The sequence below is a fragment of the Copadichromis virginalis genome, linkage group LG8 (genome assembly GCF_057382275.1).
Source record: "Copadichromis virginalis isolate Kocher_CV1m ecotype Utaka linkage group LG8, C_Virginalis_male_GT1.1, whole genome shotgun sequence".
NCBI classification, from domain to species: Eukaryota; Metazoa; Chordata; class Actinopteri; order Cichliformes; family Cichlidae; genus Copadichromis; species Copadichromis virginalis.
In genome coordinates, this window is record NC_140625.1 from 13,190,569 (window position 1) to 13,215,021 (window position 24,453).

At 39.3% G+C, this 24,453-nt stretch overlaps 1 protein-coding gene across 1 annotated transcript; it reads left to right on the forward strand.

The window, feature by feature from the left end:
• The first annotated feature begins 8,183 nt into the window (after nucleotides 1-8,183).
• LOC146702860 (vesicular glutamate transporter 1-like) lies at nucleotides 8,184-24,135 on the forward strand. Its single transcript, XM_085465897.1, has 13 exons — nucleotides 8,184-8,454; nucleotides 14,878-15,130; nucleotides 16,158-16,276; nucleotides 16,375-16,489; nucleotides 16,593-16,680; nucleotides 16,798-16,884; nucleotides 18,424-18,560; nucleotides 19,005-19,154; nucleotides 20,231-20,363; nucleotides 21,108-21,218; nucleotides 21,340-21,467; nucleotides 21,567-21,636; nucleotides 21,762-24,135. The coding sequence occupies exons 1-13, from the start codon at nucleotides 8,393-8,395 to the stop codon at nucleotides 22,052-22,054; spliced, it is 1,746 nt and encodes a 581-aa protein (XP_085322023.1). The 5' UTR covers nucleotides 8,184-8,392; the 3' UTR covers nucleotides 22,055-24,135.
• The last annotated feature ends 318 nt before the right edge of the window (nucleotides 24,136-24,453 follow it).

A 24,453-nucleotide genomic window follows, 5' to 3' on the forward strand; every position in this document is an offset into this window, starting at 1 on the left:
CTGTGCAGCTACAACAAAAATGATACAACGACAATATGAACATTTGTTTTTCTTACAGCCTTTCTTTCTGTTACAGCTGGAAAGAGTAGAAGCTGTTTCTGACTCTTTCCAGCTGTAACAGAAAGAAAGAACATAATACTTTTCATTTTCTATAAATCCCCAGCAGCTCATTTACAGGAGTGCAGGTGAAATGAAACATGAGGGGGTGGGTCTATTGTAGCTTTTGCTTTCAAATCCGTGTTTTAATTGTCAGATAAAGAGAACAGTCAGTGCTTTTCTTTGTTTTGTTTCTCTTTCTTATCTCTCAGTCCTTAAATAGGGCCTGGGTCCTTACCCCGGGTCAACACACCTGAATCAAATGATTAGTTCATTACCAGGCCTCTGGAGAACGTCAAGACTTGTTGAAGAGGTAATTCAGCTGCGTTGGATCAAGGACACATCTAAAACCTGCTCGACACCGACCCATGAGGCCTGGAGTCCCCCACCCCTGGCTTAGATGATTAACTGTCAGAATATTAAGCTGAAAGGGCTGTACGTCTGCTCACTCCTAATATTCAGAGTGTAACTACACATTTAATACATTTAAATCCTGAAAAAGAAGTGCAATTTTCCCACATGATAAATACATGCTGCTGTAGTAAGTGAAAAAAGTCTGTCAGCATGCATCTTTAAACATTCATTGTAAGAAATAAATATAAAATGACAGGAAAATTTCTGTCAATTCATTGCCAAATTTGTCAGAAATTTTTATTATAGATAGTGAAAAAATGGGAACTTTCTATCATTTTATTGTTCATCTACATCTTATTCGTCTTGGTGTCGTATGAATGACAAGGGGGGAGGTCTTAATCGGTAGGCAACACACAAAAATTGACCTTTTTAAAATCAGTCCAGTGGGTCTGAGTGTTTGTCTTATGTTTGACACCTCTGCCATAAGTGCATTTACTAAAGGTAAGGTAAGGTAAAGGTTAAAGGTCAAGTTTTCTGAAAAATCTTGGGAACACAAGTTAATGAGTTTAAACAGATCTTTGACAAAAACAGGCAATGAAGTTCAGACACTGTGTGGTGATGTGTGCTGTCCTGACAATACATGTAAGAACAGACTGTGATTAAGATTAAGAGCATTCATACCTTAAGACTTAGTGAATTATGTTTGCCTGTGGTGACACAGGTAATTCAGAGGCGACCTGGCAGGCATGTGCTCTACAACTTCATGAAGACTTGCGCCCCCTGTCAGGAGGCTGAGGTGTAGCACCTGAGGCTACCAGTAGTTTTATTTCATTTCAACTTTTTCTATTGTAGCTCAGTTCAGATTCTGTTTCCAGAGTACATTTTCTTGTTAATATAAATATTATTATTTTAAGTTCACAAAATAATTTCGTTTAGCTATATTTTTTCCAAAAGCCTAGTTTTCATTTTTATTTTAGTTGACTACAGTGTTTAGTTTTTAGTTTAGCTTTAGTTTTTTATAATAACTTTGTTAATCATTGCAGTATATCACACAGTCAGTTAAACTTCGGAGATATCAGTCTGTGCAGTTAGGAAGCATCAACCATAGTGACTCCATTTCACCTGATGCACTTGAGCGACTACAACAAAACAGTCTTTAAAATGTTTTAGCAGGTGCTGGACACAGACGATCTTCCTGACTGACTTCTGCTGAGGACTCAACTCAGCAACAGGAGCAGCAGTATCTGGTCTTGCAGGAGGAGCAGTGCCAGTGTGCATACCTCTCTAGACAATGATTTACCCATTGCCAAACCGGTCATGCTGGATGATGTTTCAGGGAGTGCTCTGCCGTATTATTAATCATGAATTTGCTCTCATCTGTGAAGAGAACAGCATTCCTTGGCTGGACTGAAAGCTCTGGTGTTCTCTGGTGAAAGCCAGTGAAGCTACATGGTGGTGCTGGGCTGTGATCGCGTGTCCCACTAACGGACGTTAAGACCTCGTGACACAGTCATAGAGTCTGTTTCCCACAATATGGTCTGAAACTTGAGTAGCCTGCTGGAGGTCATTTTGTGCTCCTCCTTTTCTTCATCACACAAACGATTACATATCGGTTCTGCTGCCCGGTTGATGCCCTTCTGCTGCTCTGTCCAGCTACTCTAGTGTGCTGGCCCATCTCCTTATTTCCTCCACACTCTTGAGAGTGTGCTCAGAGACACAGCAAACCTTCTTGTGCCATGATAGAGGAGCTGCACTACCTGTGCTACCTGAGTGTGCTGCAAAAACCATTTCATCCAACCAGCAGCAAAAACAGAGACACAGCTCTGAGCTGTGACCAAACCAGGCTCACACAGCTGCTGCTTGGATCGCGAGGGGCAACCAATCAGGAGAAAGTTGGACTGAAGGGAATAAAAATTAGCAAATAAACTAAGGTGTAAAGGTGTATGAGAAAAATAAACATTATAATTAACTGTAAATCATGCAAAGCAACTCATGTATGAGTTAGAAAGACAATTTGGAGCTGGAAGCAGGCATAATAACTCCACCTTTATGATTGTACATGCTTTCTACTTTCTACATTATTTAGCATCTGTCTGAATCACTACAGATGATGAAAGAATACATGAATTTCACAGACACCTTTTTAATGTTCATATTTGTCCAGACTCTTCCAGACTTTGTGCATAGCAGTAGTTTCAACGCTGTTCTGTATGATTTATGCAGTTACTTTAAAAAATATCTATTAGAGAATAATACTAGCAAATAGGTTGATATTTTGAACTTTCACAAGTCATAGTAATGGAAAAAAGATATCTGTGTCTACCTGAACCTAGCACTTGCCACATGTATATGCTTGGGCGTGCTCACGTATGTCCCCTTGGAAATATTCAGTGTCTGGGGACTTCAGTTGTCTTGGATGCAGTCTCAGCTCAGTTGTTGAGAGAGGCAGGGGGGAAGGGACCAACGCCCAACTCTGAGAAAAACGGCAGCCTTGGTTTGACCTCAGGTAAGCACAGATAATTTATATTAATTATTATTATTTTGTCACAGTAAGTGAATATTTGATAGACAGTTAAATGGTTCCAGATATGTGTTTTTAAAGCAGGAATGGGTCTGGTTTACAACATGAAAATTATTACTGTAGAAGAAAGCATCTGCAGTTCTCTTTTGATCATTTGAGTTTGTCACCATAACTGTTGTACAATGCACAGTATTGCGCAAAAGTCTTGAATTATCCCTAATTTCTTTATATTTTGCTAGGAAAATTGGAAATAGTTGCAGTAATCTACTGAAAAACTTGCAAACGAGTATACAGAGCACAGTTTGTACAATTCAAATGTGCGTGAAAGCCAATATTTGTCTCGGACACCTTTATTCTTCAACACAGGCTGAAGTTTTCCTGCAATTTCTTTAAGTAGTCTTCAAGAATAGTTCTCCAGGGTTCTTGAAGAACATTCAAAGCTCTCCTTTGAATTTTGGCTACCTTTTGTTCCATTTCTGTCAAAAGGATCCCACACTACTTCAGTAATGTTGAGGTCCGAGCTCTGGGGAGGCCAATCCATGACTGATAGTGTTTCAATGTGTGTTTTTCTATCCAGTTATGCTTTGGCAGTATTTCTGGGAACACTGCCATGCTAAAAAATGAATGCTCCATAAAACCTGTTTCCTGATATTCAGACCAGTTCTTGTGTGGTTTGGCGTCCCTTAGAATTTATCTTGACTGCTAATCATCTGCTATGGGCATTCTTTTAGGTTTGGCACTTTGTCTGTTCTTCAATTTATCCTCAAAAGTCTCCTCCAAATTCTTAAGCACATACTGCAGATTATCTGCCAGGTTTTTAACCAATAGCACTGAGAATCCCCCGTTTGGTGCAAAAATACAATTTTATGCCTGTCAAACTGTTTTAGCCTTGGTATTAAAAAAAAGATTCAACCAAAGAAATGGGAACAAATTAAAAACTACTAGTAATAAAGTGTTAAAAGAATCAGTTTAAGTTGTGTGTTATTTGTAGACAAGACACTAGATCATTCACTGAGTCATGTGCCTTTTTATAGTTGAATGAGTCATAGGTCACTGTTAAAAGGCTTACCAAATGAACAAAAACTAAAAAAACACTCCATTGAAAATGGTCAGGTACAGGACTGGACTGAAAGTGAGTGAAAAACCAAAGAAAAACTTTGAAAGACCTTCAGAAAGCCTGAAGAACTATTGCTCAAGAAACGAAAACATAAACAAAAACAAGAGATGATTCAACACTTTTGCACAGTAATGTATATGTTTCACTTTTAACATGAGTGCAGACTAATGAAGCAAAGGTTTTGTGTTTTATTATTATTTTTATTATAAGCATTGTTTTTATTTGTAGGTGTACTCATAGATGACCAACATGGCGTGCCTGGCGGCTCTGTGTCTCCTGTTGATATTTCCGCTGAGCAGCTCCCAGAGCACGCTGGAGTCTGAGCAGAAAATCAGCGCCCATAAGGCCCCAGGAGCAGCTCCTCCTCCTCCACCCCCACACATAAGGGACCTACTCCAAAAGGAGGAAACCAATAATTTAAACGCAATGCGGACATGTAAGTGTGTAAACACTGGTGAAGAGAGCTTCATGTTCACTGCCATCCAGCAGTGAGACAAGATAATTAGTTAAAAATTATACCATGTAAATCCATGTAAATTCTTCCTTTAAAAAAAAAAAAAAAAACGTGAACAATTTTTTGTAGATTAAATAAGTACTACTCAAAGTTAGATATATACTTTTCAATAGGAGTGTATGGCCCTAATATCATCATGATATCACCTTTGGTTAGGGTTAATAGGAAAGCATCAATATGAGCCATGTCAGGCTGGGCAGAGCACAACGTGTGCAGGGTTACACCGTTGTAGGGATCACTGCATCTTTTCAAGACAGACAGGAAGAAAGGGGAGCAACAGCAATGACCAGCCGACGCTTATTTGTCAGCTTCAGTCTGCACTTTAATGCATTAACACTGCAGTGTTCTGTGTGAGTATATGGAAAGTTCAATGTTTTCAGTAAGAGCTTACAGACTGCAGATTGATCCATGCTATGATTAACTGAAGTGCTGTCAAGTGCATTTCAAGTTCACTCCACTGATGTTTTGTTATATAAAAATAATATGTTTTCTATTACAATGTGATGCTGCTTATAGTTCAATTTAAAAAGTACAGGCTGACTAGTTTGGACAACACAGAAGAGTTTACATTAACTTCAAGTAATTGGAGAGATGGAAGAAAGTTAAGTTATACCCACTGAAAATATCTGAGTGGCTCAGTTTGGACAGCTAAATGTAAAGTGTTTATAATCAAATGGCACATGTATTGTTTGAAAAATTAGACTTCTGGGAACTATTTAGGATTTTTATATTGCAGTTGCTTGAATTGGCAGTGCTAAATGCTGAATTCCTGTCCATCTCAATTTTAAAAGGATTTTTACGTGAAAGCTCTGATGAACACCGTCTTGTGTTTGTGCCTCTGCAGATGCCCTTGTAGACAAAGATAACGCCAAAGTGGGTCTGTTCATCGCAGCAGCCATGGGAACATTTGCTCTGATGGCTGCAGTGTACTGCATCTACAACAAGTTCTACACCAAACAGCAGTACATGCACACCCAGCTCAACAATGACCCAGGTAGCTTTGATTGTTTCTGAGGTAGAACCATGTTCAATTTGAGTGGGAAACAGAAATGATCAGAACCTGTGTGGCAGCATGTGAAACTATTCCTGAGAGACTGTCAACAGCAACACTTATAAGACACTTATAAATTATCATCAGCGGGAAAATTACTCTCTCATCTTTTCTGTCTGATTTGTTGATAGCAAAGCATTTCCTGTTTGCTGCTGTTTAGAGGCAAAGTGATGCTTTAGTGTGTGGAAATGCAAATCTGTAATTTATACGCCATAAACAAGACTGATTATGTTTGATTTTCTGTTGTTTTGGAGTCTTGTCCTTACATTATCTTAAGGCTAAAATCTAAAAAAGCTTTTCTATTTAAAGAAAACTTTTAAAAGTGCATTTTATTTTCTGTCTGCAGACACAGACTCCCTGGATCCCCCCCCTGTGTTCTTTCACGCCTCCGTCAGCTCCAGTGTAATGGACCTGCAGAAAGCCGGTTACGGCTCCCTCTCGGACACTCCATCCATAATTTCTGTCCCACCCAGTTTGTCCCCTCCTCCATCTGCCATGCCCCTGCCTGCCCTCTTCCTCTCCTCTCGCTCTCTTAGAACTATATCAGCAAAGGATCTGGAGAAGAGTTACATATGACATGCTTGTGTAGGTTACTGTTTTTGAATGATGGATAAGGGAGTAGTTACAGTTACTTGAATGTTTGTGTTGTTTTTTTGTACACATAGACTCATTTTTGATTTTACTCAACAGCAGTAAAATAAAGAGGAAACTAAGGCACAGCTTAGCGATATACGGCGCCTTCACATCCAGTTCTGTTAATGTTAATCATGACTTCCTTTAACCTCACTGCCCATTATTCTCATTCACAGTCATATGCATGAACTGTAGTCATTTTTGCCGTGTTTTTGTTTATTACACATAATAAACTAGATATTTCCAGCATCTTATCAAAGCTGCACCACCCTCTAATTAGAAAATAAACTCTCCAAATTAAAAAAAATATGTCTTTCGAGTTTTGTGATAAACAATTACAGCTCCATGAATTACTTCATGAGCTGCAGTGCAAGTTTAACTAATGACTTAAGCAAAATAAACCTAACACGCCTGATTTAATCTGTGCATGTTAAAGGAATACAGACTCTTGGACTGGGAAAGGTGTTTTGCCTCTTTAAAACTATCTTGACTACTGTTTCAGAATTGATATTTTATGTATAATACTTTATATTTGATGATTTTGAAAATATAAAGTTAGGTACATCTTTAATATTTAGATAGTAAGAAGATTTTCTATAGTGTCTCTGCACACCATCACAGTGGTTCCTACATCAAACAACCATGATGTGATTGAATTGCAGACTTTCAGCTTTAATTCAGGGGTTTAACAAACATAAATAACATTACATTTAGGAAATTCAAGCCAAACAAAGTTCAACATTTTCAGAGGCTGAAGATTAATGACAGACTTTTAAGCAGTTTTCACTGGAACTGTCAAAGAGATGCTGGTTAATATGAAGGAAGCCATTGTTGGGTTGGGAAAAAAAAGCCCAAATAAATCTATCAGAGAAGCAGCAACAACTTTATGAGTGGCCAAATCAACAATCAGGCACAGTTATAAAACAATGAACGCAATGGCGAGTTTCTCAAGGTAAAGAAATGCCACGAAACTGCTTCTCACTCAGTTGTCAAGTTACATCTGAGCCTCTAAAAATGAGGGACTGTTTATAAAAAGAGCTCCTATTGTCCAAATCCTCATGAACCTAGCTGTATATGCAGCACTTCCAGTGTAAAGAGACTGGAAGATAAAATCAATACTGACACTTTTGTTGATGGACAAACGAAAATGTGATTTTAAAAGACCGACCCACATACATAAAATACTTCAATGCAGTTTTTCTTTTTCCACTTTTTCTATCTACAGTATACAGTTACATTAAGCCTGTTTTACGCTAGTTTAGACATTTCTATATGTAACAAAAAATGTCTCGAAAAGAAAGCAGCTCGCCAATACGCACCAAATAAGTGACTCCATTAACTTATAATGACATATAGCAGCCGTGCCTCTGTCCCTGCTGGTAAGGTGCAGATCATGAAGAGATCAAGACTCGCCTCCTCCATTTGTGATGTTCTATTGATTTTCAATCCTTCTAAAATTTATTTCTGGTCATAAACGCGAAAAAACCTGCAATCTAATCCACAACCACTGTCCCGAGGTGAGTCTGCGTACCTTCTTACAAATACCCAGAAACTCTATTAATATTCTTGGTGGGACAGTGTTTACACTAACTCCCCATTCAAGGCTTGTGCAGTCCAAGAATAGCCGCGGCTTGGATAGTCGGTGCTTAAAACGAGGAAGGAAGTGCCGTATACCTTCCTCTCACTACACACTTGGAGAGATTAGCGGCAGCAGTAATCTGTTTCAGGACCATGGCCAGAGACAACGTTTGGATATGAATCTTATCGAAAGTTGCCTACGACTCTCTGTGAACCTTTACGGACACCAAACAGTGTGACGAAGTTTGTTTGGACAGGGTATCCGGAAAAGTGGGGCTGAACATGCATATTCGACTGGTTTTATATAAAGGGACTTGAAGGAGGCTCAGTCAAATCTCTGGACAGTCTGTCGCTAATTACGAGTCTCGTTTCACATGAAAGCGTGAGTTACGAAAGCTGGTGACCCAACCAAATCGGTTCTTTTAATGTGAGTAAGAAGCAAGAAGCCGGGAAGCAGAGGAGAAAGGCTGTGCGCTCAGTCGGGAGCGCGCAGAGACTGCACATTGGGCCGGTCCTGGAGACGTGAGGATGGAGGTCCGGCCGGACAGGTTTAAGGCCGTGGCAGCCAAAACTCTTGGGAAAATATACGGGTATGTAAAATCTCCTCCTCGGGGAACAGAAACAGAGCAGAAACATCTGCTGGATGACCTTTAATGTTAAAAAGGAGCTTTGTGTTTAGCGGTTAAGCTGCGGACCTGAGGGGAAGTTCATTCTTACTGATGCTGAAACATGGCCTGTTAGTCTATCAGTGTTTCTATTAAGAAGATTTAAAGAAATATAATGTCCAGAGGCCCGAATCAATAATATGGAAATATGTGTCCGCTTATAAATCTTTCATATAAGAAATGTGTACACAATAACTCGCTGTATGTGGCACTGGCGACTTAAAGTAGCTGATAAGAGATTAAAAAAGAAACCCAAATTGATTTTCAAACTCTCTTTTATAAGCAGTGTGTATCATTCTTTGTTCCCGAAGAACAAAAAAACAGAATGAAGTTACATTTCAGGCTCAAAATGTTCTCTCAGTGTAAGATGACGCGCTGGATCGATATTTGGATCCATTTCTCCTAAGCTTGCCGTGCTCTTACATTGTCACATTACAGAGACACTGTGACACCGTGTGTGTGTGTGTGTGTGTGTGTGTGTGTGTGTGTGTGTGTGTGTGTGTGTGTGTGTGTGTGTGAGTGAGGGGAGGGGGTGTCCATCTGGAATTTTCTGAAAGACTAATAAAACTCTGTGTTTCACTTTCTACCATTTTTAGAGATTAGACAATGTTGATAATCTGCTCGAATTATTCTTCAAAGAGGAACTGTGTGTTTAGCGTAAAGCAGGCCTAAGAAGCCGGTCATCTCACATCTCATTGGTAGACAGTAACCTCTTTCAAAAAAACAGCTATTTTGTCATAAGAACTTGTTATATATCGGTTAGAATAACAGAAAAACAGACATTTAAGAACTCGGTATCATTTTAATGACTTATTGGGACACTTTTATAGGTTTATAGCGACAGTGCAACCAATTCCGTTGACACTCGGTGGCAAAAAACAAAACAAAGCAAAAACCTTCATTGGGCACTCCTGAGAAATAGCGTGTAAGAACCTGGGCAGTTATCTGATAGCAAGAAACTCATAGGTGGACTCCCCTTTCTTTCTCTCGGGATTTGATGCAGCGTCTAAACACTTAAATCCCCTCCAGAAATAGCATCTCCCTGTCCAAGCTGTCGGCCCACGTAAATCCCTGCAGGGCGTACACCTTGGCCACGTCTCTCTTCCTCTCTAGTAGCCACATAGCTTGTCATCTTGTCCCTCGCCCGCGCACCCCCCCCCCTTCATAGCCGGGATTAGGACACCCGGCCTGCGGCAGAGAGCGCAGGTCATCTCACTGGAGCGCACTGCTCTCACGTGCTGTACCTGGCTGCTTTGCGTAAAAGGCTCACCGGCCTGCTTGACCGCTCCGACTCTCCGCACGCGAAATCCGCACCTTACATTCGAAAATGACTCTTTATTTACTTGTTGTAAATGACTAAACCTTTAGCCTGTTTTATTATACAACTCTCCGCCTGATGTTTACTTCTCAAGCGTCATCTTCTTCTTTTCAAAATTGATTAGCGCAAATTAGCAGTCACGCGATCGTCTGTGATTTCAGTCAGTGATCACAGTAGACAGCTGGTACTTGTCTTTATTTTCAGGTTAAGCAGGAATTTGACTCAAAGACACTCTGAATCTCTTATTTATCTCAGGTTTTATCCTCAAAACATTTACCTGGAAAACTCGTTCCTCGAGAGTATTTTATGATTAACTCTCTAATACTTTTTTCCTTCGTCCGTTATAACTGCCACATGAGCGGATAGAGGATATTTTAACATTTTATATTAGGAGACTTAGTTCACTAAGTTTGTATTAATGCCATGGAGCATTTTCAGACCATCAACTTTCTCTTATCTAATCAATTATTCCAAGGTGTCCGAGTTGACGGTCTGCCCTACATTTGTCCTTGATGTATGAATTAAGAGATTAACCCGCTGACGGAACTGTATCGATTTAGGAAATATAGAATTCAGCTCTGGTATACTCCAATATTCAGAACTTTTACTTTTTTGGGATTGAGTTCAATTGTTCCACAGGAATGATGCAATCTGGGCTTTTCTACAAGGTGTAACGGGAGAAAGGGAGAGAAGGTCAGGCAGCTTTTAGGGATTACGACGGATTTTCCTTAACCTGGGGTCAGTCATGAAAAGTCACTGCAACTGATACAGTATAAAATTAAAAATATAGTGGCCCTTTATAATAAAGTCCTTGACCTATAGTATAATTTGTCAACATGCTTTCACCACAATTAGTCTAGGCAAGGCAAGGCAAGGCAAGGCAAGTTTATTTGTATAGCACAATTCAACAACAAGGTGATTCAAAGTGCTTTACAGAGACATTAGAAACAAGAACAAATAAAAAGCATGATTTAAAATTGATTAAAACAAGCAAATAAACTAACTAACTAATTAACAAACAAACAAACAAACAAAACAGTATATAAAATCAAAACAGATAAAATCAGAACAGTAGATAAAATCAGTAGTTAAATGTAAGTTTTGAAATTTAAGCTTAAAGTGTGGATTTGGTGCTTTATTCAAATGCAGCTGAGAACAGGTGAGTCTTCAACCTGGATTTAAATAAACTGAGTGTTTCAGCTGATCTGAGGCTTTCTGGGAGTTTGTTCCAGATATAAGGAGCATAAAAGCTGAATGCAGCTTCTCCGTGTCTGGTTCTGACTCTGGGAACTGATAAAAGACCGGATCCAGATGACCTGAGGGATCTGGAAGGTTCATACTGGGTCAGGAGGTCATTGATGTATTTTGGTCCTAAACCATTCAGAGCTTTATAGGCCAGCATCAGAACTTTAAAGTCTATCCTCTGACGGACAGGCAGCCAGTGTAACGGACAGGCAGCCAGTGTAACGGACAGGCAGCCAGTGTAACGGACAGGCAGCCAGTGTAATATTCTAGGGTGTAATATTCAGTATCGAAAATACTAACTGATTCCAAATGAGTCTAAAATGTCAGTGCAGCAGAGCAAGGAGGTTTTAAAGGAAACGAGACCTGCATTTTGAAGTGTTGAACACCTTTAGATTAATTTAGAAGGAGGCACAATTTATAATGTGACTATTTCTAATATAATACAAAACTTTAAGGCAATACAGACACGTTTTCATTCTTTACACAGTGTTGTTAGCAGTTTTGGTTGTATGGTGTAATCTCCCCTTTTCAGATTGTCCACATTTTGTTGCATTATACTTCATTTATTGTGTTTTCTGGTGGACATACCTTCTAAATAAATGACTTGGAGTGCCCCCTTAATCAGATAGGACAACTCTGAAGCATATTACATCTTGCGCACCAAAACAATGTGTAATTAGAATGAAAGAAGGGGTGTTTATGATATTCTATTATGCACATTATGCCCTTAACAATAATGTGCAATTGCAATGTAAGAAGAAGAAACATCATTGGCTGTTTCTTCTAAAATACCCAAAATATGTTAATTGCATAGAAATGCTCAGTGTTAATAATAACTTTCCTTTTAAAATGTCAGTTGTGTTTTGAGATGCTTAAAAATGACAAAAATTACATGGCAAATGTTGAGAAATTACATCATAAGTAGAGAGAGCTTTACTGTAAAGTGAGACCGAAAGCACTACAAGTGTACAGCTAGTGGAAAAAAAACTACATATATGGACACTAGGAAAATAAACTGGTGTAAAATAAGGAAGGACTGCTGTGAATTATGTGTGAGAATATGTGTGAGTCAGAGGAGATGCCGGTAAGGAGCAGAGTTAAAGATGAAAAGGAGACAGGAAGAAAGACGAGAGAGGCCAGCCCAGACAGAAATAGTCCAAGAGAGCCAGCGATATTAATAATTTAACAACGAAAATCATTAATATTTGATCGGTGTTGAAGATTGTTGGAACCCCTGCTTACAGTTACCAACAGAGCATGTTTTATAACGGCATAGCTGTTTTCAATCGTGTTGGTATTTTGTATGAATGTTCTGGACAGATTTGTTGGCAGGAACACAAATGGCCTCACAGCAGTTCTCTGTGACGCTATTACATAGCGTGATATAAACAACTGCCTTAACTCCAGGGCCTACACAACAGATGTACTTATAAAAGCTTTTGCCACTAGATGAACAAGCTCTAAATGTTGTTGAATATCGCAAGTATGACACACAGATTTACTCACAACAAAAAAAGAGATCTGGGAAGTGTTTTGACCTGAGGTGTTTTGTCATATGTCCTAGTCACTTCTGCGATTTCCTTTGTTTGTCAACCTTCAGTGACCTTAGATAAAAATACACTTAAATCTAGGAAAAAAATATTACAGCATCAGAATCATAAGAATCACTTAAATGTGCCATCAGGACTGGGGTTTTTTTGTACAAAATTCAGCGTGTGAAAGGTTATTTTGTGTGCATATTTTGATTTGGATAATTTTATCAGCTTTGTTTGTGTTTGGTCTTGAATGTCTCACGCCATCCTCCAGTCTCCTTAATAATTACAATGATCACAATGTCTGTTTGGTTAGGAAGAGTATGGTGATGCATCAGAGGTTCACTGTGATCACATTTACCACAGTGACGTATACAACAGTGGAAGAGGTTTTCAAATTGCATGGCTGATCCAGGTCAATAGAAGCTGCTCACATGTATATATAAAACCTAAAGGGCAGTGATGTAGTAACTCATCCAGCTCAATGTTTCACAATTTATAAGATACTGCCTGTAAAATGGCAAATGTGACCTTGACCATGATTAGGTGATCAATGTTTTAAGTTTCACTAAAATCTATTCTTACATTTTCAATTCAATTTTATTTATATAGCACCAAATCACAACAACAGTCGCCTCAAGGCGCTTTATATTGTAAGGTAGATCCTACAATAAAACATTCAGAGAAAAAAACCCAACAATCATATGACCCCCTATGAGCAAGCACTTTGGCGACAATGGGAAGGAAAAACTCCATTTTAACAGGAAGGGGGGGGGGGGGGGCGACCATCTGCTGTGATTGGTTGGGGGCAGAGGAAGAAGACAGGATGAAGGACTTGCTGTAGAAGAGAGCCAGAGATTAATAACAAGTGTGATCTGACTAACGCTCTAACAGGCTAGACCAACGGCATCATGAACTCATTGGTCCTTTAGCTGGATGAGCTAAAAACTGATCTGTCACTTCCTACTTGTCCACCTCTGAAACATGAAACAATACATAGAAACTATTGTGGCTTTTAGATGCACTGACCCTAAGAAGATAAAACTGGAAATAGTTATACATCCAATATAAATTAGATTTTATTGATACTTTTATTGATTATTGCCTCCATGATTGCTTTTTTTTTTGTCACTGTTTCACTGAAGTGTTTGTTGCATTCCATGTAATCATACAATGAATGTGATTTACAGTATCATAACCTGCTCTAGTCTTTTCCTAACCTGTCAAAATTGTGGGTAATTAAAAATCAGGAAGAGTCGGTTATGAATGCTAATCTGGTTCATTTAATCTCCTTTTGTTCAGTACAAGTTGTCAAACAAAACATTCCCATGATCTCTGCTCTACATTTGCACAGTTGATTTTTGGCTAAAAGCTGCAGGTTTGAGTTTGTGGATGTGCTTTGGCGAAGTATAGCCATACTCTGTGCATCTCTGCGATCGGAGCTGGACCTGCAGTGGTCTTATCTTACAACTCAGCTTTTCACATGTCATGTTTAATAGATGACTGCTACATTTAGATGCATATTTGATGCTTGTCGGAGGCTGACAGTCCGTGTGGTTTCTAAGGGTTGCTTGCTTTAGGCTTTTCTTTTTTGCTGGCGGTTTCTGTGAGGGTGCAGCGCAGAAATCCTGATTGTATTAACTTAATGTGATAAGTTAAAGTGTTAACAGCAGGTCCCAGCAGTGGGATGCTAATGGACATTTGTGCTGACTGTGATTTTTTTTTTTAAGATGCTTGACTTAGCAGTCAAACAGACACCCAAGAGGACTGTCTGAACATCTAAACCCACTCACTTTCATCAGGCCAAGTTGTCAGTCAACAAGCTTTTCAGGATCTGTTTTCACTGTGCCAGCAGGAGATTGGAAAACCTCAGGCCCACTTACTGATTCCTCCGAAGTTAAATCAATGACATGCATTAGGCTTTCAGGACTTAGTAACTGTTGAACCTAGTTATTTCCTGTCACTTATGAATCATTGTTTAGCTTAAATAAATCAGTAAACAATACTATCTGCTAGGAGAAAGCTTTTTGAAATGACTCATTTGCATGCAAGAGTGTTTTGTTGTGTATTTTCAAGGTTATTTCTTTAGCAAGTTATGCTTAAGAGATAAGAAATACAAATATTTTTGTCTTTATTAAAGAATACAGTTTATCTACCCCCTCTTCAAAGATAACTTGTCAGATTTGTGATACAGGAACAATAAAGTGACCTAAATGTAGATGACACTTTTAATCTACCCACTTTTCCTCTCAGAGCCATCGAGAAGAAACAGGAAAATGGCGAGACCATCGAGCTGTCGGCAGAGGGCCGGCCAGAGCTGGTGGAGGAGAAGGAGATGCCTGTGGTGGACTGCACGTGCTTCGGTCTGCCCAGGCGCTACATCATCGCAATCCTCTCTGGCATTGGTTTCTGCATCTCCTTCGGTATCCGGTGTAACTTGGGCGTGGCTATCGTCAGCATGGTCAACAGCCACACCATCTTCAAAGACAACAAGGAGGTTATAGTGGTGAGTGACAGCAGATGAGTCTGAGTTAATGTTAAATTCTCCCCTGAAGTGACACAGCCAAATTACATATTGTGTAATATGACTGTTTATGTTTATGTTGTTTTAAGGTTGTTTTGGCCATGGGGGGTTGTGCTAGGTACCCTACATATGACTATATATGTCCAATGGACTCATAAAATGCTGAGTTAGGATTTAACAACATGAGAAAATGTTACACTGACTGGAATGATAAAACACGAGTAAGCGTAACAAAGTGTCAGATTATTAAAACTAACACAGCAGTACTTTCATGAAAATGATTTCTCTCTGTATTATCACCTGAAGGCAGCACCTCCTATGATCCCAAGCTAACTAGTCATAAAGAGAAGAGCAAATTTCCGCAACTAACCAGGACTGAACAATGCAGGCATCCTAAAAACCAACCCACCAAATCAAACAAAGTCAGAGTAAAAACAAAATACTGGCTATGAAAAAGGTTTATTCCAATTCCAGCTGTTTGATATAATTAGATATTAAGTATTGGACCACGCCTCCAAACACGCTGCTTCCGGTTCTCATCTATAGCTTCCCCCAGTTCTACAAGCTATTCCCTCTTGTTTACGTGTCTCACCCTCCCTCCCCTTTTCAGTTCTTTAACTTCTTCAATGCTATTTAGTACACGGGGATCTGCCAGGCCTGGGAGCCGCCGGCAGTTCCCTTTGAGGCCCCCCCCAAACCGCAGCTCAATTCGTGTCCAAGCATTCACCTTTACCTACTTAAACGTTGTCAAACCTAACATGAGGACGCGGGCCCAGCTAGTGAATGTTTGATATAGTTGAGAGATCTGGTGGAATACTTGTGGCTGGTCAGCAGATGTCAGTAGTGGTCAGCATCTGTTTTTTTATGGTTCTTATTTACTGTTAATTATCTAATGTCCACTTTTAGATGATGTTAAATACAGTCTTGCTTTTGAGAAGTGAAAGAATAACTCATCTGCACATATCCAGATATGATTTTAAATGATGTGTCTTACTGTGTGTCCCAACAGAAAGCACAGTTTGACTGGGATCCTGAAACGGTGGGAATGATCCACGGTTCATTCTTCTGGGGATACATTGTAACTCAAATCCCAGGAGGGTTCATTTGTCAAAAGTTTGCAGCAAACAGGTCTGTTAACCTCCTGCACCGTGCAAGGAATAATCACCTTTTGTCGCACAGCATATTCAATGGGGTAATTTCTTCTCCGTGTTTTGTTTCTTTTTCAGGGTGTTTGGCTTTGCTATAGTGGCAACATCTTTCCTGAACATGCTCATTCCTACAGCAGCTCGTATGCACTTTGGCTGCGTTATCATTGTCAGGATCTTTCAAGGACTTGTGGAGGTGCTTCTCTCTCCCCTGAAGTGCAATGTGCTTCTGTTTACATAATGCAGTTGAGATTATTTACAATCATGCAAATTCCTACATTCTACTCCTATTCCCACAGGGAGTTTCATACCCAGCATGTCATGGTATTTGGGCCAAATGGGCACCACCTCTTGAAAGAAGTCGCCTGGCAACAACAGCCTTTTGTGGTGAGTCCGTGATCAGTGGCCCTGCTCTGCCTGCAAACAATGTGTGATAGATTAAGACAATTAACAACAAATATATCTAAACAATATCAAAATAAAATCAAAATTTTCCTGTTTTAGGTTCTTATGCTGGTGCTGTGATTGCCATGCCATTAGCTGGAATCCTAGTCCAGTACTCAGGATGGTCATCTGTCTTCTATGTGTATGGTAAGACGCCTTTAACCTGGGCCTCATTTCAAACCCTTCAGTCTGGAATGAATATGCATTTTTCTAATAAGCTAACTGAAAATGCGGATGCTTGCGACGACACTGAACGCACACAGTAGAGCCTCACTCATAATGAAACTATGAGAAAAGGAAAACCACAACAGACCAGCGCCATAAATACCAGAAGGATGTAGTCTCATGGTAAAAAAGAAATTACACCACATGTCGTGTCAAAACTGTTATACGTTCGGACACAGTACCGTGGAACGAATCTTGAGCAATGCTTTAGTTCTTTTTATTTTTCGACAGCGCAGCAATTTATTGAAACAGCATATGTGACAAAAACAGTTTTAGTTCAATAGTTCAGTACAATTGTAACAAAGTTGAAAGTCAATATTTGACTACCTTGATTCTTTGGCACACAAAATCTGAACTCTTTGAAGGACATTCAAAGCTCTTCTTTGGATGTTGGTTGCCTTTTGTTTTGTTCTCTGGGGATCCTACATTCCTAATTAGTGCTGAGGTAAACTTGGGGAGGCCAATCCACAACTGTGTGTTTTCCCTGTTTCCCTTCTGTCTTCTTGACAGCCACCCTCCCACTGAGACAAACTCTGTTGAAGCTTCAGTGAACAATAGATTGATGTATTTCTTGGGAGCACTTAAAGTCACAGTGTTAGGCATTATTAAGGTATTAGCAAGTGCTTAATTCATTATTTTTGCAGCATTACTCCTCATTAGTTTGACATTCATAAAAACAGATCTATTATTATGAATGTTATTATGATTATTAGTAGTGATGTAATACCAGTGATAGTTGTACATGATGTAACAATAACAGACAGATAAACATATCTGTATTTATAAAGCACATACTAAGGAGGAGTAATGATATATAAATGTTTAATTAAGCACTTATTTTACCGTGTGACACTTTTATGAAGTGCTACCAACGTTTTTACTCTTTCTTAAGGACTTTCGGATCGCCTTCATTTGCTGATAGTTTTTTTTAGATGTGCCGCTTCCTCTTTTGACCTGCAATTGTCCAGTTTCGGCAAAACTTTTAAAGGAAGCACTGCACAGCATGCTGAGATATGCTCAGCACATCTCAAGTATTTTGAGTGCTTAAAGATTCAGCAGACAGGTCTTTGCGAATCACTTTGTTGGTGGAAAAAAAAATTTTTTTTGGATAGAAATGGAGCAAATTATTTGTACTAGCAATGTGTAGACACAACACTGGTTCATCCCTCGAGTCGGATCAGCTCAGTGTCACGTGGCTTAACAAATAAACACATTCTTCTGAACATAGTCAGGCACGGGTACAAAAACTGGCCTGAAAAGTAATCAACGTCTAAAGAAAAACTCATGAAGACTAAAGAAACATTGCTCAAGACCACTTTTAAAAGTTACAGCAAAGTCTGGCTACTTGGAAGAAGAATCTAAAGAAATGACTGGTCTTTGTTTGCACAGTATTGTAATAACAAATGAGTTAGTGTGTAAAAAAATAATCTTTTTTCTCCAATCTGCCTGTTCCTTCCCCAGGAAGTTTTGGTGTTATGTGGTATTGCTTTTGGATCCTGGTCTCGTATGAAAGTCCGGCAGCTCACCCCACCATCACCGAGGAGGAGAGGAAATACATTGAGGAAAGCATTGGCGAGTCAGCCCAATTTACAGTAACGGTCAGTACATGCAACAGATTTCTCAAGATCTCTCAATTAAAACACTGCACTTCATTCAAGGGCATTTCACTAGTTTACAGGATTGCTATGAAACCATGTTAAAAAAAACCCTCTTAAAAATAGATGAGTTTATATGCTGATTCAAAGTGAGATAACGGAGATGATAAACAAGCAAACACTGAGTCAAAAGCTCAATTGTTTATCTGTCACAGTGACAGATTTAGAAACTCTTTGTTAGCACTCATTTCTGTATCTGCAGTCAAGCAAAACTCAGTTCCACACACCCTGCTCTGTTGTCGTTTGTGATGCTCGTTTGTTTCAAAGGAAAACATTTAAGAAATTAATTAGTTACGTGTTCAAGCAAAGAGCTATACACGTTTGAGACAAAATCAGAGAACTTCTTTACAAAATCACTAAAATCATCATCACATTTTTCCCTTACAGAAATTCAACACACCGTGGAGGGCCTTCTTTACCTCCATGCCAGTGTATGCCATCATCGTAGCCAACTTCTGCCGAAGCTGGACTTTCTACTTGCTCCTCATCAGCCAGCCTGCTTACTTTGAGGAGGTCTTTGGGTTTGAAATTAGCAAGGTAACACGTGCAGCCGACAAGCAAAAACCTTTCAGCAGTTATATCAGAAAATAAAGGACATCACTGCAGCTTTGGTTGCGTGTCTTGCCACTGCAGTGGTAAATTTAAATGTCCTCATTTGTACCATTGCAGTTTGCACACCTTATATTGACAAATCATGAAGCACTGACAACAATTTTTCACCTTAATTTACTAAAATTTAATTTTTTAAATTGTGTTATTCTATGGAACATTTTTTTTAATATCAATTCATTTATAGGCTGTTACACTGAAGCATTTCTATTTTAGTGTTATTGGTCATTCAAAGCTTTGTCTCATATTAACACATACACCCAATTTAGAATCACTAATTAAATATCCTGTATGTTTGACTGAGGAAACCAGAGTACCAGAAGAACAACGGCTTTAGGGAGGATTTCTAGAGCCATTCTGGCACCATTACAATGGTCTGCACCACCCTGCTGGAAATAAGCAACAGGAGAATGCACAGAGTGCAACTGCCCATTGACAGGAAATGCTCTCTATGTTCCTTCCGCAGGAAGGATCCTGGACCTTGAATTTTTTATTACAAGATCCTGATGTCAGCCATCGTTCTGATGTCTCAGAGCATTATCTTGACAAAATAAAAAGTGTGTTGTACACCTCTCTCCATGCTTTTGCATATGCTATATCTACACTGCTGACATTTATGTTCAAGCTCAACTTTGACCTTTAATGAACTTAAATTTTTATTTAAAATCTTGGTGAAAAATAAGAGTTTTCTAAATTTGTTTTTGTATTTGAATGTAGTTTGTCTTTCAAAACTGCACCTTAAAGTCTGGAAGAAACTATATGAATATGTACTTTTCTGTGCCTCATAAGCACGTTAGCTTGAGCTCCAGTCCAGGCAGATTATAACTGTAGTGACAGAAGTTGCTGCGATAGAGTGGTGAACAGTCTTGGGTCCAAATGTAAAATATTTCCTTACCCAGGTTTCTGAGAATGTACGTACAATAACATGGCAGAGATCGCACTGTTTGTGCCAACTTCCATGGATGTTTTGCACCTGTTAAGGCTTTTTTCTTGTTCTCATCTAGGTGGGGATAGTGTCTGCTCTTCCTCATCTGGTTATGACCATCATTGTGCCCATTGGTGGCCAGATTGCTGACTATTTGCGATGCAACCACATCATGACCACCACGAATGTCAGGAAGCTAATGAACTGTGGAGGTAAGAAAGAACCAACTAAAGGGAAGGGAAAACGAAAACTTGCATAAATGAAACAATCACATTTGACAGGACAGAAACAGCCTGGGAAGTCAAGGGCAATGTGGACGTGCTCACATCTGTGAAGAATAACTGGCAAATGCCAGTCAATCGACACAGCACCTGTCTGTGAGCACAGGTCTCATTCAAGGACATCGAGCTCTCATGCCACGCTCATGGACTCTCATTATCTGTGCAGCCTGTAAGGGCTGCAGGTTATGCTTCCAAACTGGACAGACTGACAATGCAATAACTAAGTGCTCCCTTAATTGTTTATGGAGCAGGGTATATATGGTCCTTTAATTTTGAGAGGTTAAATTGGCACATACTCAAAATCTTACATAAAATTATTTGAATTTTATGTTGTTTTCTGCATGCGCTAACTTTGAAGTGAGTCAAGCGACACTGAAGAAACAAGCACAGTAACACGACTGTGGTGAGAAGTCATTTACCACATAAGGCAAATGATGACTCACCAATAACAGAAGCCCTGCCACTGTCCGCTATTTTTACATTGTACAGAGAAACCAAACAGCAAACACCAAAGTGAAATGCAGAAGCTTGCAAGGCACTTATCTCTAACCAATCGACAAGACTTCCAGGCCCATTCGGTTAGCGAAAAGTGTGAACACAAGGCAACAAAATAAGCACTCACACTGTTATATTTTAAAACTATTTATATGTCTGTTTTTTGCTTGCTTGCATCAGGGTTTGGGATGGAGGCTACCTTGCTGCTGGTAGTTGGTTTTTCACACACAAAAGGCATTGCCATTACATTCCTGGTCCTGGCTGTGGGTTTCTCTGGTTTTGCCATTTCAGGTGAAATATGAAGTGTTCCTTCAAAGATTTTAATCATAAATGATATGTGACTGAAAGTTAAGCAGCTACATAGTTCTGTTTTTATCACAAGATGGTAATAATATTAATGGTTCCTCACAAGGTTTCAATGTCAACCACCTGGACATTGCACCGCGGTATGCTAGTATCCTCATGGGTATCTCCAACGGCGTAGGCACCTTGTCTGGGATGGTCTGCCCACTTATAGTCGGTGCCATGACAAAGCATAAGGTGAGAACTGTTTCTGAATTTGTGACTCTAACTGATAATAATGTGTGCTTGTAAGTGTAATCAACTTTCTCATGGTTCTCTCTCATGTTTTCCTGGTAGACGCGAGAAGAGTGGCAGGGCGTGTTTCTTATTGCCTCACTCGTCCATTATGGAGGTGTTATGTTCTATGGTATGCATAGTCTCCTTTCTTGTGCTTAACCGGATCAACTACAAAAATTCTGAATGAGGAAAATTCAGCAAAACTCTGTATACTTGTCAGCTCTAACAGTCAGTGAGTTTGTGTGTCTGCTGCAGGTATTTTTGCATCTGGAGAGAAACAATCTTGGGCAGAGCCAGAGCAGCTGAGTGACGAGAAATGCGGGATCCTGGACGAGGACGAGCTTGCAAATGAGACGGAAGAACTGTATCGCACAAGCGGTGGAGCGGGCTACGGAGCCACGAACCAGGCATCGGATCCCAACGGAGGGGGCATGGCTGGGGGAGGAGGAGGAGGCTGGGTGTCAGACTGGGACAAAACTGAGGAGTATGTCCAACCAGCCGGAACCAATAATTATCTTTACGGAGGAGAGGGCGACCGAGAGTTATAACGTAAAGCCAGCAGACACAGTTTATCAGCAATGTGGAATTTCACTCAATGGCATTAAAAAACTGGTGGGAATGTGGGGATGGACAATTTTCAGCAGGTCTGACTATTTTATCATAAATTAAGAATTTCACAGAGACTGCACAGTAGAGATGAAGACAGTAGTAAACGTAAAATGTGTTTGTGCATGAGTGCAGTCGTTATACGCTGTGTGGCAGAATGGTGTCACCGGCCCACCTTCAGACATGTCGGAGGACGGCTTTAGGCCTGGTGTGGCGTTCTTTGATGCTTAGTCATTGTAACTGTAGAAACTGGACTGACATGACATGGATTTCATTTCTATGCCTCTTATTTGTATTTTAATCACTCGTGATTACACATCTTTAGGTGCACAATGATCACACTGACTTTTCTTTTTAGGAGAAATTGATATCTATTGTCAGATTAGTTTCAAAGACAAGATTTTTCATAGGGGTGGCCAAGAGAGAAACAACCTGCTGTAGGTTTATGTATTAGTCTTCCTAGTCACATGGTACATTTACTACATAGAATAATAACATATTTGTTTGATTTTTATTTTTCACCCTTATTTGATTTAAAAAACAAAACAAAAAAGATCTGCAACCACCTGTTGAGATACTCTCATTCATGGCAAAACAGGTTTGCTGAAGATATAGTAATTTCTGGATGTAATTTTTCCATTAATATATAGTTGAACATAGCCACCCATGGCCACCCCTTGCCTCTGCCCCTGGCCCCAACAGGTTTTTGTTTTTTTGGTTTTCTTTTTCATTATTGTCCTTAATGTGCACATTTTAGAAAAAAAAATCATGTGCCAATACAACACAATATATAATGTTCTGTAGTATTGGTTTATTCATCCACTGAAAAAGGAACTGAACATCTGCAAATAACACCACATCTGGCTTTCTGGGAAGTCTACATAGACATTTTAGATGCAGTTTTTAACCACTGTATGTAGTGGACTACTACCTTGCCTACTAGCTGTCATACTGTGAAAAAAAGCATATAGGATTAGTTTAAATCTCCAGAACATCAACATCCTCTTTTAAAATTAGACTCTTAGGTTAGAAACTGTTTTTCTTTCTGTTTCTTTCTGTTTCTATTCTTTCTGTTTCTATTTCTATTTCTAAATAGAAACAGAAAGAAATTTTGCAAAAACAGAATTTTGCTTTGTATGATTAACATCTAATACGTCCTCTATTGGTATTATTTTGTTCTGCTCCATCTGTGTTTGAGGCTGGCATCAGAGGAAGCAGTTTGCTGTCTCCAGTGAAGTGGCAAAGCACAAACAGCACCAAGCTGAGGCTGTGGGATCAGTTTTGTAGCGCTCTCATTTAAAGATGGACTTTAAATTGAATTCATGTGTGTTTAATAATCCATAAAATATCAATTAAAACCAAGACCAGTTAATAAAAATGCTGAAAATCCCAATGGCATTTCTCTGTACAATTTATCTTTGTTAGTACATGTGGTCATGTATCTAGTTAGTCATTAACTAGTAACGGGATGGTACTGTTTACTGATAGGATTGATATTAAATGTTAGGATTTTTACTATTTCTGTCATTTTTCATTCATTTATTGTTAAATGTTCTGTTCTTAATTATAAACTAAATCTATGTGTAAAGGAATGTGGAAAAATACTGAAGAATAAAGCTTAGAGGTGATAGCTTCCACAGTAGTCACAAATCTTTATATTTGGCAGTTTACCCTTATGCATTGCTGCCATTTTAATGTTTTAACCTTTCATATCAGACGGTACAGAGTACGTCTCGCTATAAGTTCATTATTACGCCTGATTTGTACTCCACTGTAAAACAAAACATCTGTTTTCTCCATGTCAGCTCTGTTTCATGCATGATTCAGACACTAAGTGTGCAGGTCTTAAACATTCCTGACCCTTGGTTTCATGTTACCCCTAATGCCCTGCTCCATCCCAGACAGAATATTGATCACTGAGCTTAACTGTGAGCATTTGGAAATGAAGCGGAAAAATAGATTTTGACGGCACAGCCGGTAAGAAGCACAAAGCCTTGGGGTCTCTAAAATCAGTGGTATCATCATGCATCCATTTGTGATTGAACATATAACATATTATACAGTATATGATACCTGATAAGCAGCACTGCATCCGGTGTAATTTACTTGCCCTATTGCATGCCAGTATGAATGTTGTGCAGAGGCAAAGGACACAGTAAAGAATGGACTTAAGAGAGCCTGAAGACCTAAAAAAAAAATTATGACAGTAAAGGGTCAGCATTAGCTTTCTATTGAAATCAAATATCTTGTGTGTGTGTGTGTGTGTGTATAAAACCATTACTGGAACTACTGTAGATTTCCTCTATGATCACAGCAATACATTCTAAGTTTTCAAACCACA